Source organism: Drosophila hydei, unplaced genomic scaffold, assembly GCF_003285905.1.
Source record: "Drosophila hydei strain 15085-1641.00,03,60 unplaced genomic scaffold, DhydRS2 tig00008114-arrow-pilon, whole genome shotgun sequence".
Taxonomy (NCBI): Eukaryota; Metazoa; Arthropoda; class Insecta; order Diptera; family Drosophilidae; genus Drosophila; species Drosophila hydei.
The window spans coordinates 9041079-9060490 of record NW_022045827.1 but is presented as its reverse complement, the minus strand read 5'-3'; the positions used below and the strand labels follow the sequence as shown (position 1 = coordinate 9060490).

The 19412-nt window shown below is 37.5% G+C and overlaps 1 protein-coding gene across 2 annotated transcripts in view; it reads left to right on the top strand.

Annotated features, from left to right (window-relative positions):
- The first annotated feature begins 56 nt into the window (after positions 1–56).
- LOC111601524 (nitric oxide synthase) overlaps positions 57–19412 on the top strand; it is a 33720-nt gene continuing 14364 nt past the window's right edge. For both annotated transcript variants that reach the window (XM_023318146.2, XM_023318156.2), the window contains exons 1-10: positions 57–800; positions 1537–1651; positions 7550–7686; positions 7750–7912; positions 11072–11163; positions 12162–12303; positions 13015–13154; positions 13354–13528; positions 16315–16496; positions 18158–18367. In XM_023318146.2, coding sequence (XP_023173914.2) covers positions 247–800; positions 1537–1651; positions 7550–7686; positions 7750–7912; positions 11072–11163; positions 12162–12303; positions 13015–13154; positions 13354–13528; positions 16315–16496; positions 18158–18367 — 1910 coding nt within the window. In that variant the 5' untranslated portion in view covers positions 57–246. The remainder of the gene's footprint in view (positions 801–1536; positions 1652–7549; positions 7687–7749; positions 7913–11071; positions 11164–12161; positions 12304–13014; positions 13155–13353; positions 13529–16314; positions 16497–18157; positions 18368–19412) is intronic.

The window sequence follows — 19412 nt, the reverse complement described above, 5'->3', positions numbered from 1 at the left end:
GTGGCGTGCTGCCCAGAGAACCAAAGCAAAGCTAAACTTTTGTCGTTTCTTTTTTTAAAGTTGATTTTACGTTTCGTTTATTTTTCGCCATTCTTTAAGAGAATTTAATCAAAAGTTGTGCTGAGCTCGAGAGGGTTTCAAGTTCACCTGTGCTGGCTGCATTTTAAATAAACGAGGCTAACAATCAAAAGGCGAACAAAAATAAGTGGAAAAAGTCTTTGCCGGGGATCACACAAGCCAAACAACATGTCGCAGCATTTCACATCGATATTTGAGAACCTGCGCTTTGTGGCCATCAAACGTACAACAAATGCGCAGCAACAACAACAGCCGCAGCAGCAGCAGCAGCAACAATCTCCGCTGCCCACGCCGAAAGCAACGCCCGCTGAGCCAAACAAAATCAAAACCAAAGCAGCGGCAGCGCTAAACGGCAATGGGCAGCTCTTGAGCACAAATCTTGGAGGCGTCGCTGCCACTAGTCATGAAGTGGACCACAGCAAAGGCGCGTCTGGCACGACCGCAGGCGCAAGTGTAGGCGCCGCCGGCGGCGGCACGCCATTGAAGCACCACAAGCGCACCAGCATCTCCACATCAGCGTCGCCGCAGCCGGGGCGCGAAAGACGCGGCACGAACACCAGCATCGTCGTGGAGCTGGATGATGGGGCTGGTGGCCAGAATGCGGCGGGCGCGTCAGGCAGTGGCACGGCATCCAGCAAAAGTTCACGCGAACTTTCGCCAACGCCCAAAAACGCCCAACAGCCGCGAAAGATGTCACAGGATTATCGCTCGCGTGCCGGCAGGTGAGACCAACACACACACACACATATCATAAATCAAATTTACAAATTATAGATAAAAAATGAATGAAGAACTAAATGTTATGAATGACTTTTAGTTATAAAAAGAGCAACTATGGAAACTGAAGGTCTGGAGATTAGCTTTATTTTTAAAGAACTTTAAGAATTCGTTGAAAGTTTGTGAAAATGAATGATGAACTTGTTTGTCATATTTAAAATATATACATATTTAAAATATATAATATCACTAGCTTTTAGACTTAATGAGCTTCATTGGTGCAGATGGACAGCTGTATGAATTAAGCTCGTTAGATTAACTCTTTGTCTTAGTCAAATGTAGATAGAGACTTAATGAGATATTATGCTCGGCCTGTTTTACTCATGAATATGGTCTGGACCAGAGGCTGTCATGACAGCCACACGTCAGTGCTGAGTCATGGCCGCAAGAACGATCACCAGGTGCCGAGCCAGCACTGTGTTGCCACTGCTTTTGGGCTATGCTCAGTCTCCACTGATGCTTCCACATGTGGCTATGTGGGTAGATTAAATATAGCTTTTTTGTATTATAATAGAAAATAATTGAAGTTGACGAGCTGTGCTCTTTGTTGATTTAAATTATAAATGATTGGTAGGCAACAATTCTTTGTTCATCTTAGTAGTTTCTAGCGCTTTATGAATTTTTTCAAATTACATTCAATTTATTTTACAATATTTGATTGTCATTGATTTTCAATTGCAGTTTCATGCACTTGGACGACGAAGGTCGCAGCCTGCTGATGCGCAAGCCGATGCGCCTGAAGAACATCGAGGGCAGGCCGGAGGTGTACGATACGTTGCATAGCAAAGGACGCGAGGTAGGTCACGTTTCAATTTGAGTTTCTGTTACACATACAAGACAAGTCATAATTAGTTGTTGCACGTGAGCCAAGAGCGTCTTTTGGGCTAGGACTAAGATGCTGCGCGGTCGGCTACGTCATGAATGGGAATGTGCAATAAAAAGGCAGTAAAACAATTCCCAGCATGTTTTCTCGTTCCTTTTGTGCGGGGCGTAAAAAAGTTTTTTGCTAAAATGCCAAGCACCGAGAAAAAAGCATTGCATACTTCCAGGAGTTATTTAATACTCATGATGCTGCTAGTTGGCCATGTAATTGTGTGGGTGTGCGTGTGGGTAAGTTTGTTTGCGCGTGTTATTTTTGTTGCCTGCAATTTTAACGTTTACTGCAGCTTGTTATGTAAAAGTTGTGCGTGCCTGGTCCGGGATTAAAAGGACTTCGCATTTGTCGACCCCATTGACGCTTAGAGCCAAGTGTGCACAACGTAATGAAGTAGCTGCAAATGCTTTATATATAAGTGCATGTGTGTGCGACAAAATTCAGTTGAAACTATCGTCCGTTGTTGTTTTTAGTAATTTCTGTTGCGGTTGGCAAGCGCAGAGCAGCGAAACATAGTTTTCACTTTACTTAAAGCTGCTGCTTTAACCTTTGGCAGCTGCAAAGATTAAAACTTAATGAAGTGCAAGACAACACAAATTGCAAGCACAACTCCAAACACAGATCATTCTAATAGCTTTCCAAAAATAACTTTTATTAATTCTTTGCAAACTTATAATTTTATTGATAATGGAAAAACTTGCTGAATAAAGTTATCAGAATTAAAATGAATAAAAATAGTTTTTACTAGGCTTCATTAAGTTTTCTAATCTTATCTCTTAATATTAAAAATTTCGATAAATGAAAACAATAAAAATGAATAAAGTAAATAAAATAAAATGAAATAAACGTAATACAAATAAAATTATTTAATGCGAAAGTTTAATGAAATGTAAATGAATGAATGAATGAAATGAAAGTTTTAATGAAATGTAAACTAGAACTTTACAGCTAATAATATTTGAGCTAATAATATTTGATTCCTAAAAATCTTTAAGGCATTCTCAAATTACTTAACCACACGCAACTAGCTATGCAAGTGGCCAAGTTAAATTAACAAATAATGCGGTTCTTGCATAATTCAAATGCTGCACATGATTAGGCAGGCGGCTGGGCGGCTGCAAGTGCAGAATCAGCAACTGCAACTGCAGCTGTAGCTGCGATTTGAAACTCATTAGGCCGCCGAAGGCAAGTACAAATACAAGTTTTGGGGCAGGCGCATTTTAGTTAGTCGCGAAAGTTGGCAACCTCAATTAGCCGCGTCAAGCCCGAGTCGTAGTTGCCTGGCTAATTAAGTCAGCGGCATTGGGTCTACAGCCGGCGTCGGAAATGGCGCTGCGAATCCTTTTTTTTGCAATCAAATTTCATTGCATCACACCCGCCTGCCGCTGCCATTCGTTGAATTTTAATGCGCAAAGCGCATAAAATTATGCAATGCAAAATATTTGCGCTTGCCGCCATTTTGTTTAAGTAGCGTCGTCCTCGACTTTAGTTGAACTGGGAAAACACTCAACTTGCCACTTGGCGCTTGCCACTTGCTTGCTATTTGCCATGCAAATTTCCACCTGCCCACCTGGCTACCTGCCCACCTGCTAATTATAATAAGTGTCTGGAAAAGAGAAGCAGCGATGTAAGCTCGACAGTTGTTATGGCATCCCTTAAAGGAAATTAAACTTTATGTCCTCTACCATGAATTCACAGCTCAAATGTCTTAACATGCCGTCAATTAAATGGCCCACAATGTTGCACGCACACACAACATGTAAAGTTCAAAACTATGGCCTGCACAACTTTTATGGCTGCTTTAGTCATTAAACCATATGCGAGCTTTAAACCCTTAGTTGTGCGCACGTGAAAACAAAAAAGTCAACATAAAATAGAGATTTTGGGTAATTAAAATGAATTTATGCGAAATACCGTTTAGCTTGGTAAATTTTAAAAGCAGCTTTCACTGCCTTGTGGCGAAATTGTAATAAAAATGAATTCAAGTGTTGTTCACTCAAATGTGATGTGTATATGAGAGACTTATGTATGAAAAGCTAATAAATATGTTTATATTTCACTGCATCAAGCAGCTTAAAAGTTTATCTTTATGTTAAATATTCAAATGTTAACAATCAAATGTAATGTGAGCAATGATTTTTGATCAAGAAGAATTTGCAGCTAGCCATTGAGAATTGCATAAAAAATATTTATCTTTAACAAGAAGCTAAGTATATATATTTTGTATATATGTTTGTCATTGAACCTTCTCTACAGTTGTCGTCAGTGCCAACTTTCTATTAATTCCATGTGTGAATTAAATATGCCTTTTAAATTTACTTTATTTGTGCTTATTGCTTTGTTTAACTCTTCTTGAAAATATACAAAATAATTTAGCTTCGCTCATAAATTTAATTAAACTTTATTCAAGCGTGGGAAATACCTAGAATTTCAAACTGGAAATTCACTCTGTGTGAAAAATGAAAAGCAAATAGAAATGCAAAACAGTTTTTTCGACAATTCAAGCTCAGAACAAGGAGTAGCTGAAAAGTGTAAGAACTTCATAATGCAGCTGGGAGTATGAGAAATTTATAAAGTTTTTGTTGTTAGAAAAGGTGTTAACGAAAATATGTAAAAATTGAAAGTTTTTTATAAAAAAAGAGTTATGTTTGGCGTGCAGAGTTGACCAGATAAGATCCAGATAAGATCTTGAAATATATGATAGTTTTTTACTTTTATTTTGCAGCTAGATGCATGACTTTATGTATGAATAAAGCAAATCTCGCAAAGGGCCAACTCCATTTAGCTGGCAGTGCTTTAGGCAAAGGCTCAGTTGAATATGTGCGGGTCTAGGCTAGGCAAAGCATTTAGATTTCTATTTAACATTGCCTTTTTCAAGCCACTCGATGACCTGATACATTTCAACTGTGGAATGAACTAACTACTAATCAAGTGGCACCTCATATTGAGTATTGCAACAACAAAAGCATGTAATTAGCCTAAGCAGTTCCTAAAATATAGTTAGCAGTTTTAGTCTCACTCCTGTTTGCTCAACCTGCTGTACTTTAGTTTTATCTAGATTTAGTTATGCCGTAAACGTATTCATAGTTCGTTTTGATGCGCACAGCAGCCCGCAGCAATTTTTTAAACTTTTTGCTTAAGCGGCGCATAAATATTTAATGCAAAAAATAGCTGACAAAAAAAGTGCAAATTTGGCGCACGCCAGAGCAAAGTAAACCCAGGCAGAGCTACCAGCCAACCGCCACGCCCACCAAGGCGCCGGCCAAAACTTATACGCCAAAACTTTGAGCGCTCTCATATATACTGGGTGTGCGTGGGTGTGTGTATTTATTTGACGCGTTGCAGCTGCAACAATTTCCGTTTCCGGCGCACTTGCAACCGTCGCGTGGCGTTGCGTCGTCGTTGCTGCTTTGTGTTTATATTTACATAAAACAATTTGGAAGAACTTTGTTTGTTGGTTTTTTAGCAGCGGGTGTGTGGGGCTGTTAACCAGTTAATGGGCGTGGCTTGCAGTAGCAGAAGCAGCAGCAGCAGCAGCAGCACTCTTGCAATTATTTGCATTTCACGTTGGCACCGAAAATTCATTTGCCTCTCTTCAGATTTCTTAATATGAAAAGCACTCTGGGCCACAATTCGCAGCCAAAAGAGCTGCTCGCCTTACGAGATTTTTCTCCTTTGATACGGAAAAAGTTAATTTTTAAGCTTGGGAAAGCGGAACACAAACTGCACTGCCATAATGAGGTGTGCGAGTGACTGCTGCGTGTGGCAAGCTTTTACTTATTAGAATTATAATTTTCAAGTTGCTGCAATTAAATTGCGTAATGTATACCACATATGAGTGAGTGTGTAGGTGTGTGCGTGTGTGTGTTTGAGTGAGTGTTGGCTTGTTTACATCTGGTGCTTCCGCTGCTGTTTGCATTGTGCATAAATTTGTCCCGTGCAGTTGAGTGAAAATTGGCAAAGTTTATGCCACAGCCGTGTGGCAGAACTGGGCAATTTTTTTTGTATGTGTATGTGTGTGTGTGTGTGTGCGGTTGGAGCTTGCAGTTTATTGTGGTTGAGTTGCTTGAGGGACTCATAAATTAACAAACTGAATTTACTCTGTGGCGCTGCGATTCTAAGCGAAAGTTGAAAAAGAGTTGAAACCTGCGAGGGAATGTTTAGAAAATAAATTTATATTGGTCATAGGAGACGAGTATTTGATATAAATATGAGAATGTAAAAAGGATATATTTTGAGTCAATTTATATAAAGGATAAAGAAAGTGTTGAATCGTATATATGATTGAACAATTTCTTTATCTGCTGCATTTAAATCTCATATCTATATATATAAATATGTATATAGATCATATAAAGATTAATTTCATCATATCATGCCTGATAACTTCCTACTTCAGCAAGCTGGCTTCATTTCCTTGAGAGCTCTTCAAGCTGTCGCAGCTGTTTGTTGTATGGCAGCCTACTTCTCATCCGCTTTTAAGTGTGCCATCTGCTAACCGCAGAGACAGCAGTATAACAAATGACGCTCTTGTCTAGTCATCAGTTGAAGGGATCTTACAGCTGCAGGTGTGCTCAAATATCAAAGTCAACTAGGCGGATAGCTAATGAAGTTTCAAACTACAATAAAAGAAATTTAAATCAATAATATATTACTTATTCAATTTGAATTAATAATATATTATTCATTTCAACTAAAAGCTTGAACTGCCACAGAGAATGAGCTCACGAAATCTTAAAATGTTAGCTTAATTATATTAATTTGACAAGTTGTGTACCTGCTTCAACAAATCTCAAGTGTTTACGTGGCGTATGTGTAATGTAATTGTCACAGTCGCATGCCAGAGACAACGAGCAGCAGGTGAATGCTGTGGAGCGCTTTTATGAGCGCACCAATTCACTTTTCTCCAGCCAATTCAAAAGCTCAACTGCCTGTAAAAACAAACTAATTATGACCGCGGGTGGCTTTGCCATGGCGCTTCGAGGCGTTGGCGTTGAGTAAATTAAGCCAAGGTAAAGAAAAGGTAAGAGGAAGAACAGCAAACAACCGGGGCAGCTGCCAGTTGTCAGCGAAGGGCGGACAAATTGAGCGTTGCAAGAGTAGATTTATAGAGAAGCGGGTGGCACGTGCTAGGCGAGAGGCTAGGACTTGAAGCTACGCTCTACCTAATTATGGGGCACAGTGAGAGCGAGTTAACTAAAGACAACTCAACTATTTAGACCAAACATCAATGACTGGTGCATCAAGATGGTCCTTTTTGGCTGATTTACAGGGTATAATTACAGCGACATGCGTCATAAAAATGGAAGGAGGGAAAAATGTGAGATTACTGAAAAGAAAATGTGAGAGTAAAGCAAAGCAAAGCGAAAGTAACATCCGCAATTGACAGTGAAATGCTTTTTAAACGCAGCCGAGAGCAGAGGCAGCAGCTAAATTGTTGGCCAAGATAGAGCTCAAGGCGAGAAGCTGTCAGTTGTTGTTGTTGTTGTTGTTGTTGTCGTGCTCCATGTGATTCCCTGAGTCGTTTCTGTTTAATTTCATTTCCATTGCCATTACCGGGCAGGAGTGGCGGGCGGGGCTGTGTTTTCTTCCATTTTTATAGCGCTGCCAGCTCTGCCAGCTCTGTCATTCATCTTCATTTGTCGCTACAATTAGGGCAAATGAAATGAGCAATCAAAAATTTAATTACACAGATAAGCAATTAAATTTTTAATTAAATTGCCCGAACACGCCCACACCATCGGCTGTGTGTCATATTTGTGCCAAGTTTATGACTTATTTATTTATCATTTTCTGTGCCGTTCTGTTCGCTTGCTTCAGGTATTGTCCTGTACGCGGGCCACCTGTACGAGCAGCATCATGCACATCGGCAACGCAGCGGTCGAAGCACGCAAAGCGGATTTGGTGCTGGAGCACGCCAAGGATTTTCTGGATCAGTATTTCACCTCGATTAAACGGTAAGCCATACCTACGGCCAAGTGAAATATTAGGCTACCAATTGGCAACTTCCCCACTGACAGCTCCTCGTCCGCTGCCCACGACACGCGCTGGAAACAGGTGCGACAGAGCATTGAAACAACGGGACATTATCAACTAACCGAAACGGAGCTAATTTATGGCGCCAAATTAGCTTGGCGCAATTCTTCGCGCTGCATCGGTCGCATCCAGTGGTCAAAGCTGCAGGTGAGTCGAGTCTCCTTTTATGATTTATGACTCTTCATTGGCCAGGTACAATTTATGAACAATTTATTTCAAAATGAACTGCATGAGCTGTGTATGCTTAGAGCATTGTACTTTAAGTTCTGAAAATGGCTTAAAAATGCGGAAATTCAGCTAATTTTCTGTCTTTCATTTAAACTCCTCTTAGCGGTTTCCTTAAAGTGTAGGTTTCCAGAGCTGAAAGTTGTAAGATTTGTGACATAAAATAATTTTTTATTAGTTAACTTAGATCTTAGAATCTGTAGATTCCACTGCATTAATCAATCATTTCAACAAATTTTCAACTGAAATGAGATTAATATTGATACTATTTTTGATAACTATATTTCAGCAGCTATTTAAATTTTCTATAATATACAGTTTTATTTATATATTATATCATACATTTTTTATTTCAATATTCACTCCTTTAGCACAAGCTCTTCTTTGGGTAACATGCATATCTCGTGCTTAGCATACCCAGCAACTATTTCAATTCAATTTCTGTCAACTCTTTGAGCTGCAGGCTTATCTGTGCAAGTCATGCATTAGCCATGAGCAAGCACAACAATTCATCAAGACACATTAGGCAAATGTGTGTAATTTAGAAAAATTTTGAAAGATAGGCAAAATAGTCGAGCAAATTAGGCAGCGCACAAATCACAGTAGACAGTCAACTGATTGTATGTGTGTGGGTGTGTGTGTGTCTGCGAAACATTATTCAAGATTTATGCGTGTTTCAACAAAATGACAAATGCAAAACGCGCACCCAAAGGCTATAAAAAGCCAGCAAGTGACACCAGGCAGACAAACCAGAGACAAAAGGGAACAGAGAGTGGGAAGGAGGAGCAGAGCGAAGCGCAAATTTGAAATGCAAATCATTGTAAATCTTAATTTGCAAATATTTCAGTCGCTGCTACACACAGAGACTTATTCATAGAGCCAAAAAATAGAAATATATATGCGTATAATGATCAGCAGTAGTTGACATTACGCATTGCCAGTGTGTGCGCGGCAATGTGTGAACAGATTTGCATTCACGCTTCAATAATTTACATATATATATTTATATATATATGTGTGTGTGTGTGTGGGCCTTAAAGCATGCTCAGCTTTTCAATTTGCCGTCTCTGAAGTCACCTTGAAAATTCACTTAACGTTAAAAATGTATTCTCCGTACTCACGTGTAACCATTCATATTTAATGTAGCTCGCCTCTTAGCCTTTTTTCTTGGCCCAAAAGATATGGCACGCTCAAAGCCATAGTTTCAGCTTAACAAATATTGCAGCATGAACAGCTTAATGCCCTGCATACGAATGGTTACTCAAGCTTTAAGTTAAGTTAAATATTTAGAGATGCTGCCAAGAATATAAAAATCTCTCTTTTTAGGTTTATATAACCATTATCTTTTAGCTGTTTTTAGTTTTCAATTATTTACTTGTAAGCTAGCTGAAAGACATTTGAGACCTGGCCTCATTCTAAACACTTCAAGTGCTACATAGATCTAAGGGTTGCCCCAGCATGGACTATAAGTATCTCAGGATACATTGACATAAACTCTTACATCTATCGCTGTATAAGAAAGTTTCTACAAATAGCAAAGGGTGGCAATTAAATATTACAGAATATCTACACATTGCTTAGCCTAGTTTAACGCACTTGTTTTCTTCTGCTGCCAAGGGACATGGCAGAGCTTTTGGCTTCAAAAAATGATTCTGCATAAACATTTGAAGCCATACAGCTTTGTAGGCTATGATAAATTCATTTTACGCCATGACTTTTCGAAAAGGTTATCCAATAACACTTGAAAAACAAAAAGTTTGCTGTAAATTAAATGCACGCATCATGCATAACTGAATGGGCAATGGGCAAAGCACTTGAAAAAGGGTTCTAACTTAATTACAAAAAACCAAAACCCGAACTCAACATAGCAGAAAATCAAATGAAAATGAACGAAAAGTTGGGATGATACTAAAAAAAAACAAGAAACCAAATAATAATATGAAAACGGGTGTAGATATTTGAGTGTGCCAGCAGAGAAATCTCATAAAGCAAAAGGGTAAGTACTTGCACCTGTCACAGATAAGCCACAAAGCAGCAGCAGGTGTGAAAATACCCCAAACAACACAGCTAAAGAGAGGCGTGTGTGTGTGCTTCTAAAATGGGAATATCCCGAAAGTGCATTCAAGCGAATTCATTGAAAAAAGGCTTCTGTTGTGCAAAAACAACAAAGCGACAATCTCAACGAACCAAACTAAGCGTATTACGTCACATTTATCATACGCCCCATGTGCCAGCAGCAAAAACGAAACAGAATTGAAAAATACAAAAAACAAATCAGAACAAAACACATATTAAAACATGGCAAAATACAGAGCTGACTCGAACTGATTTCATTTAGAGTTTACTGTTTTCGGCGCCGCTGCAAAGTTTTGGCCGCACTTAAAATTCATGTAGAACAATTGTTATGGCTGCTTGTTTTTACACAGCGATTTCTGCTGCTGATACCCTGTAGTGAGTAAAATTGAATGGGCATATGAAATAGTTGAGGCGCCATCTGGTTGGTATTCGTTAAACTTTATTCTGAAATTATAATAATTTTTAATTAGAAATAAATAATAGAAAAATAATAAAATTCATTGTTAAACTTGTTTTTATTTTCCTATAAATTATAAAATATTTATAATTTGTTTCTCTGCGAATCACTAAGTTATAGTTTTCAATTTGATTATTTATAATAATATTTATATATTTATATATATTTTATTTATTATTTATATATATTATATTGCTTTTATATTTATTTGCATAATTATTTATACTTTTATATATATTTCTATTTTTAATTTAATTTATATTTTTAAACATATTTACATTATTATTAAATTTCTCTTTTGCCTTTTAAAGAGGGCATCGATAAGTCATGCATACCTCACCTCAAACTTTTTTCCTCTTCTTTCTGTTGTTGTCTTTGGCATCAGGACTATGAATATTTTAGTTAATTTGAACTTTTGTAGTGGGCGTCGCCTAGTTGCATCTACAGCTTTGATTGCACTTCCAGCTGCTGGGGTTAGCGAAATCTAAAACTGAGCTGTAACTGCTTTAAGTATTTATTCCAATTTATTAAATAAAACTATTTTGCAGGTCTTTGACTGTCGTTATGTGACCACAACGAGCGGCATGTTTGAGGCCATTTGCAATCACATCAAATACGCAACCAATAAAGGAAATCTTAGGTAAGAGTCTAAATATTATGAAAAACAATAAAACGATTTAAAAACAATAAATAAATCAAACGTTGATAAGTAATTGTATATTCAAAATGAAGCTTGATACATTATTTTGCAGTGCTTCCCGGCTCACTGTTGGGAGTCCTGTTGCAACATCGATGATCTGTTACTAAATTTGTTGTCTGTTCAAAAATTTAAGACAGCCTTTAGAATAAATTCCATGTCGACCCCAAGCCGTGATTACGGCGGTTGCTGCTACCAGGAGACCATAAACCAATGCTCGTTTGAACATTCGGTTTCGGTTAACTAAAACTGAACGTGAAAAATGAAATAAAATATATAATTTACAATTTAAATATATATTTCTATATTCCATTTAGTCTTTCGAACCGAACCGTTTTAATTGCAATTTTATGTTTAACTTCGTCTATGGCAAATTTTGCCATAATTAAACTGTCCGCAGTTTCATTGCCAGCTTATGCTAATTAGCGCAAACAAATTTGTGATCTGCCATGCTCAGCGTAACGTGGAAATTTTTTAAGCCCCTCATCATTGGCCATGTCTTTAAATATGCTGTTTATGCCATTTGGAAAATTTGCGCAAATATATATATATATATATATATATATATATATATATATATATATATATATATATATATATATATATATATATATATGCATTTTCAGTTTTCATTGACACGCACACGCACTAATCCACTCAAATCGTTTTATTAGCTTTCTGTCTGGAATGGCAGGCAAATATTGTGGGCCAGCGCTAATTGGCCGTTGAGGCTTGGCAAATGTTTGAAAATTCCGCTAGCCCAAACTAAGTGTTGCGACCGGACTATCAATTGCACTTTTGACTTTGCTGTGTTGAATATTGAAAGCGGCTTATGTTGCCGAACTCGACGAACTTCGGCTCGAACTGAAATACGAAATTTGCCAGAACTTTGCTGTTTCCACTAGTCATATATTTATTAATCCATTTTTGCCTGCTTGCAGATCTGCTATTACAATATTTCCACAGCGCACCGATGGTCGACATGATTATCGCATATGGAACAATCAGCTTATATCCTACGCTGGCTATAAGCAGACAGATGGCAAAATCATAGGTGATCCCATGAATGTGGAATTTACAGAGGTAATTAAGTGCTTTCCAGACTAACCTAACTACTTTATCTAATCTATTTTTACTAAATTGTAGTTAATATAATTTATAGCTTACTTTGAGCTATATTGAAAGTCATTCAATTCTGAAATGAATTATATAGAGTCCTGCATAAAGGGTTAAATGCACTGACAGATTGAGCCTCTCACGAGTGGCTGACTATAGCTATCAGTGTTGCACAGCCGCTGGGCTATTCATGGAAATTGAAGCAATTTCCACAGCCGTTTGCTAGCCTTTATTTATTGCCCATAATCTACCTATCAATATATATATATATATATTCATATATATTGCAGCAAATGCTGGCCCGCATAAAGTTGGTTAAACCAACAAGTTGAAAGATCCCTTGAATCCACAATAACACAACAAATTACAGGAATAAATGTGTCTGTGGGGGCGTGGCGCAAAAGTTGTATAAACTTCATGTAATAAATCGTATTTTAAATACGCAAAAAACCGAACAAATAACAAAGCTGTCAATAAATACACACACACACGCAGAGCAACATATGTTGTCAGGATATGATGTGCTGAGTCCTGGCATGTGCACACTGCTGGGGCGTTGATGTATTTGCATGCAAAACCGCTCGAAAGTATGCCATATATTTGCACACATGTCACTTTTTATGTTGGCTTCGATACTCATGTTGCTGCTGCTCTTCTGCTTGTTTTATTTATTTGTAGGTCTGCACTAAGCTGGGCTGGAAGGGCAAAGGCACCGAGTGGGACATATTGCCGCTGGTGGTGTCGGCCAATGGTCACGATCCGGACTACTTTGATTACCCACTGGAGCTCATACTAGAAGTGCCGCTGAGTCATCCCAAGTGAGTGTGTGTGTGTTGTGTGTGTGTGCGTGTGTTAAGAGTTATGCAAACAAAGCAGTTGGCTGGCTGGCTGGCTGGCTAGTTATGACACAGTGTTTTTAAAGGATTCGCATCCGCATACGTATCGCATGGCAAATAACAATTTTAACTCATTTCTCCCTCGCTCTCTCTCTTTCTCTCTCTCTTCTCTCCATTGCAGATTCGAGTGGTTTACTGAATTGAGCTTACGCTGGTATGCCCTGCCTGCTGTTTCTAGCATGCTGTTCGATGTGGGCGGCATTCAGTTTACGGCAACCACATTCAGCGGCTGGTACATGTCCACAGAGATTGGCTGCCGGAATTTATGCGACACAAATCGTCGCAATATGTTGGAGGTAAGTTGCCAACTTGCAGCACGACACATTAAAGCATTAAAGTTTCCGATTAAGGGGCTGCAGTCTATATACCTATATATAACTGTATATTGTAATTGCGTTATTGATAGCGCGCGGATTGTCCTTGCGTTATGTCCTTGATGTGTTTGTCGCCGGCGCGCGCCATGTTCCGGCATTTATTTCATTATACGTCCCATAATGGTCGCCTTTCCATAAGGATATTGTACTTTTTCCATCCCCAACCATTAATATTGTTTAATAAAAAAAAGGATATACCAAGAGGTGTGCAATTGTATGTTAAACGGCCGCGAGCAAAGCTACTCTATAGATCAGGGCTATACTCTGTGTGGGAAGTAGGTTGAGCGCTGCTCAGGTAGCCCAACTGCCTTTGAGTCTTCTTTTGAGCAGCAAGAGAGAGCGTATTTCTAGCAGTGCTTTGTGAACCTAATTAGTTAAGTAAAAGTTCGAGTTTACGAATCTTTATTTAATTAATTTTAAAATATTTTTTATATATATGTTAAAATATTTTAATGCATTGTGAAATACTTTTTGTGTTTTAAAATATTTTTTATGTATATTAAAATATATTTTGTGTATTAAAATATTTTTTATTTATTTTAAAATACTGTTAATATTTTTTATATAAGTTTTAAAATATTTTTATTTTGCTTTAGCAATAGATTTGTCAAACACTATTATTTCTATGTATTTAATACAGACTGTCTCACATTTAAAACTTATCATTCCGACAGTTTCTACAGCTTAAGATTTCATTAGGGCCTGTGGAGCTTCGTTCATGATGAAGTTCCTGAACAACTTTTTGATTTTTAAATTACTTAGACCAAAGTGAATATGAAAGAGTTTTACCATGCCTCTAGCATAAGTAAGCTTCATAAGCTTTTGTTTAAGCTGGAAAGTTATCAGATGCTATATAATCGAAGAATCTAAGAAGGAGACGTGCTATTGTTATGCTCGCAGAGCGCAGCAAACATTTCAAGCTATTTAACTCTACTCTACAATAAAAATCAATTGCATTTAAGTTTTCGCATCAAATCACGTTGATGTCGCATAACTTTCAGTGTATTTAATCCACGGCGTGCGAAACGTTTTGCTGCTTCTGCTTATTTTTTATCGCGTTTACTTTACCGGCATAAAGCGTTTTACTGGTAAATATTTCAGCATATGTATGCATGTATGAGTGCGTGTGTGTGTTTGTGTGGGTTGGTGCTCAGGCTTGAGACAGTTTATGTGCACAGCTCTGGTTGTCATGGCAGTCGAGTGCCAAGAAATGTGTGGCTGTGTGAGCCATGGCCGACCGTTTAAAAGTCGTTCGAGCGCATTTAAAGTAAATCGGATTTATATGCCTGAAATGGAGAAGCATTGAATTTTGCGTGCAGGCAGGCAGCCACTCGGCTATGCATTCAATAGACAACATCAAACACGAACACGAACACTAATTGCTGGGAGGCAACAAATTCAAGTTACTCGAACTGCATCAAATTTTGATGAATTTGCACTTTCAATTTGGCTGGCATAATTAGTTTTCAACACGCAGTTGCCATTAGCATGATTCAATTTGATGACAACATAATGCGCAATTCTCCACAATTACATAGACTATATATATATATATATATATAGACTATAATATATATATATATATATATATATATTAAGGGTTCTAAATGCACATTGGCATATTTGCAATTTTACTTTTTGAATATTTGTATTGTACACATAATTTGGTATTTTTGATTTTTGAATTGCATTGATATGGGCATCAATTAGGCATTAATCAATCCGTATAAATAATTAACTTGTCCAAATAAAACGCCATAGAAAGTATTTAATAATTTAGTAAGACTTTAACTAAAAACTGGGAAATCGTTTTATCAACATATAAATTTAAAGGCTGTCCCTTACGCAGTTTTGCTTTCAAATTGAAAACTTTTTCATTTCCTGAAATTTCCCCAAATGTATGGCCACTGTACAGCGTGGATGCATGTGCCATCATGACCAGAAGCAAAATCGATATATGCTTCCAGACCAGAGCCCAGTGACCGCAATGGGCGTAAAAACAAACTTTAGTAGCAACTTGTTGCATTGTGGACTTGATGTGGCGGCAGGCGGTGAAATTATCAATTTTTGGCCACAAAAAAACCAAAAATTGTAATTGAAAATTAACAATGTGGCATTTGTTGAGGGGGGAGAGAGAGAGAAGAGAGAGAGAGAGAGACAGGAGGATATACTACCAACAGAAGTAGAAGTGATTTGGTAGAGTAATAGAGTGAGTGTAAGAGAGTAAGAAGAGATGTAGAAAGAGAAAGAATGAGAGAGAGCCAGAGGATGTTAAATTGAGCACGGAGAGGTTGACTGAATGAGTCAAGTCAATGAAGAGAGTTGGAGCAGAAGTCGAGTAGAGATGGAGGAGAGACAGAAAAAAGGAAGAAAAAGAGAGAAATGAACCAGAGAGAGAGAGAGTCAGATAGGGAATGAAAGAGATAAAGGACCATCAATTAAAAAATATATGCTGAGAAATTTATCAAAAAAGAAATGCCAAAGAGAAAGAGAGAGTAAGGAAGGCAGCAAAGTGAAATATTTTAGTCGATAGAGTTGATAAATTCTATTCCTATACCTAGTGTAAATATAATATTTACGTTAATTATGCAAGTTCCCAAATGAGGTAAGAAAATTGATAAATTGACACCTTCAAGCTATCTATGACTACAAATGAGCTGCCTTTGCCTATCATTAATACAGCCTAACAACAACAATCTCATTTGCAGACTGTGGCGCTGAAAATGAACTTGGATACGCGCACGCCGACCTCGCTGTGGAAGGACAAGGCCGTGGTGGAAATGAATATTGCCGTGTTGCACTCCTATCAGAGCCGGAATGTGACCATTGTGGATCATCACACAGCCAGCGAGAGTTTTATGAAGCATTTTGAGAACGAATCCAAGCTGCGGTAAGCCTACATTCATCGAAACTGATCATGTTTCATGTGTGCTGTGTGCAGTGTACATGGGGCGAATACTGAATGTTGCATTGTTTATGTTTGGTGAGCGTCCCTTATGGCATATCCGAGGCACATGTTTATGGCTTAACGTGTTTTATTTGACTTCCGGCCTGTGCATAGGGGAAACACCTTTCAGGAACGAATTTTATTTATTGTTTTCAATTTGCGGTCGCCGGCATTTCATGTAAAGTGCACGCGAGACACATGAATGCCGTGCAATATGTCAGAAACTTTACACGCTGCGGGGCATGCATGGGAGTTGGGCTCGACCCGAAGCTGTTTTTATCATTTTTCATAAACTATTATTGCGCAACTTTTGTCGCACTTATTGTTCGACTGGGCCATAAATTAGCCAACACCTTTCAGCGCAGTGACAACAGTTAAGCCATTTTAATTATGGACTTTGGTTACAGTTGATGACGCCATTATTCATTAAATCAGTTAAGATTTATGCCGCTTATAATTATGAAATATTTTTTTAATTGACTACATTTTTGGTGTATGGCTTAATTATTTGTATATACCGATAAATAATTTAAAGTAAAGTAATTTAAATTGTATAATAAAATTGATATAAGACTTCAGAGTTGTTTAAGCATTTATCGGGTTATTAGATAAAAGCTGAATTGAAAATAAATTCCATTTAACCTTCTTAGTTTTTTACATCTTTTTGCATTTTGACCAAGTATAAAAAAGTACATAATACATAGATATATATAAAAATTTGACAATTAATATTTCATATTTATGTATGAAAATTGCAAAAAATAAATTCCAAAATAAATAATTATATTAAAATTTTGCAAAGAAGAATAACACTTTTTTTTTAATTTTAATTCTAATTTACAAGTATTTAACATAATTATATTTTTAAAATATTAAGATTTAAGTGGAGCTTTCAATATATATATATATATATATATATATAAATATATTTAAAAATGACTTCCCTTGATCTGAATTCTGTTCATTCTCTTCTATTCTATTCAATTCCCATCAGTTTTAGCTAATCTATTTAAATGACATTTTGCAAAGATAAGATAATATTTTCTATTTAAACGGAGTTGCATCCTTGCCAAATACGGTAAAGAGATTCGATGTTTAAGCCTCTTAATCATATATTTATCTAAGCTTTTCTAAGCAAGCCAGCAGCAATTCAAAAAGTCATTGACAAAATTAATCACAGTGCGATTACATCGAGATTACTTTGCGTGAGTCAAACTTGAGCCAAGTTTGTGCATGTTTACACTTATAATCGTGTGCACTTAAAGTTGAAGACAGTATTTAGCGTTGCCCAAAATTAGTTAAGCCAATGCTGAAAATACGCTGTGGTTTAAGCCAGTCGCTGTCTAAAAATACGTGGCCATATTTCAATTAATGGCAATTTGCATTCCCTAATGCTACACAAAGCGCTTGGTATCTCCTGCTCTTTGGCTGCCATCAATTAGACAGTGGGGAGTGGGGACGGGCCATTAGCCATTAGCTGGGGCTTTGGAGCTGCTGCTCTGTGGCGTTATGTCAATTACAGCCAATAAGCAAAAACAAAGCGACGACCATAACAATTACTTGATATTCATCCCATCTCTGCTTTGTTTCCTTTACTCATTCAGCAACGGCTGCCCAGCGGATTGGATATGGATTGTGCCGCCGCTATCTGGGTCCATAACGCCTGTGTTTCATCAGGAGATGGCGCTGTACTATTTGAAGCCCTCGTTTGAATATCAGGATCCTGCCTGGCGCACACATATCTGGAAAAAGGGACGCGGCGAGAGCAAAGGCAAAAAGCCAAGACGTAAATTCAATTTTAAACAAATCGCTCGGTAAGTACAATGTCGCTACTCTCACTAACCATTACCTTTACCGTTACCGTTAAGCGTGCGCGACCTTTGCCTTTTTGTGTGTGCATTCCCAATCATGAAATTGTGTCTGTGTGTGTGTGTGCGAGTGTGGCGTGCCACACGACACAGCATCAGCAGGGATTAGCTCTTAAGTAGATTACATGGATCCTGGTTTATTACTACCAGTTGCCCGTCTTCATTCTCTTGCCGCATTCAGCTCTTCCATTTGCTGTCAACTGTCCCGGAAAATTTGATGCATTGCAGCTTGTTTGCAGCTTTGCCATTGTCTATTTTAACTGCAGAGCATATTGAAGATTATACAAATTTTAAGCTAAGGCCAGTCACTAGAACAATAAATATTAGTTCAGCTACATATACCTTACAGCCAGTGGAAAATGCTTATCTAGTAAATTAACATCTTGCCTATACAAATGAAGCAATTATATGACCCTAATAGTCACATGTTAACACATAGTTAATTAACTTTACAGCTGCCATTGAATATTGACTTTAGCTCAACGGGAAAATATAATTATTATAAAACTTTCTGTTACATTTTGTGATACGTAATGCATTATTCATGGGCCTCTCATGTCATACTTCATACGTAACATCAGAACTTTCTTGGTTGGCTGGAGATAAAACATTTTTAATAAGTTTTTCAACTTTGTACACATTTTTTATGCTTGGGAAAATTCTATTTTAGAGTCACACAAATTAAAATCGTACTAAATAAAAAAAAATATATTTTTAATATCAATAAACTTTATTGCACATTTATGTTTATGTCATTAATGCTGAAATATGATTTTGGGTATGTGAGCAATAGGTAGAGTTCTACAAGGCTGAATCTGCAAGACAATTATGAGCAATGTGGACATGGACATTAAATTCCCAAAAGTTTTGACAAACAGACCCAATATTTTTATAAAATTTAAACAATTTATAAGCGTTTCTCTGATACAAGTTTATTTATAATGAAATGTCAAACTCTTCAAAAGGCAACTATCAGCGGTTAAAGGGTTGC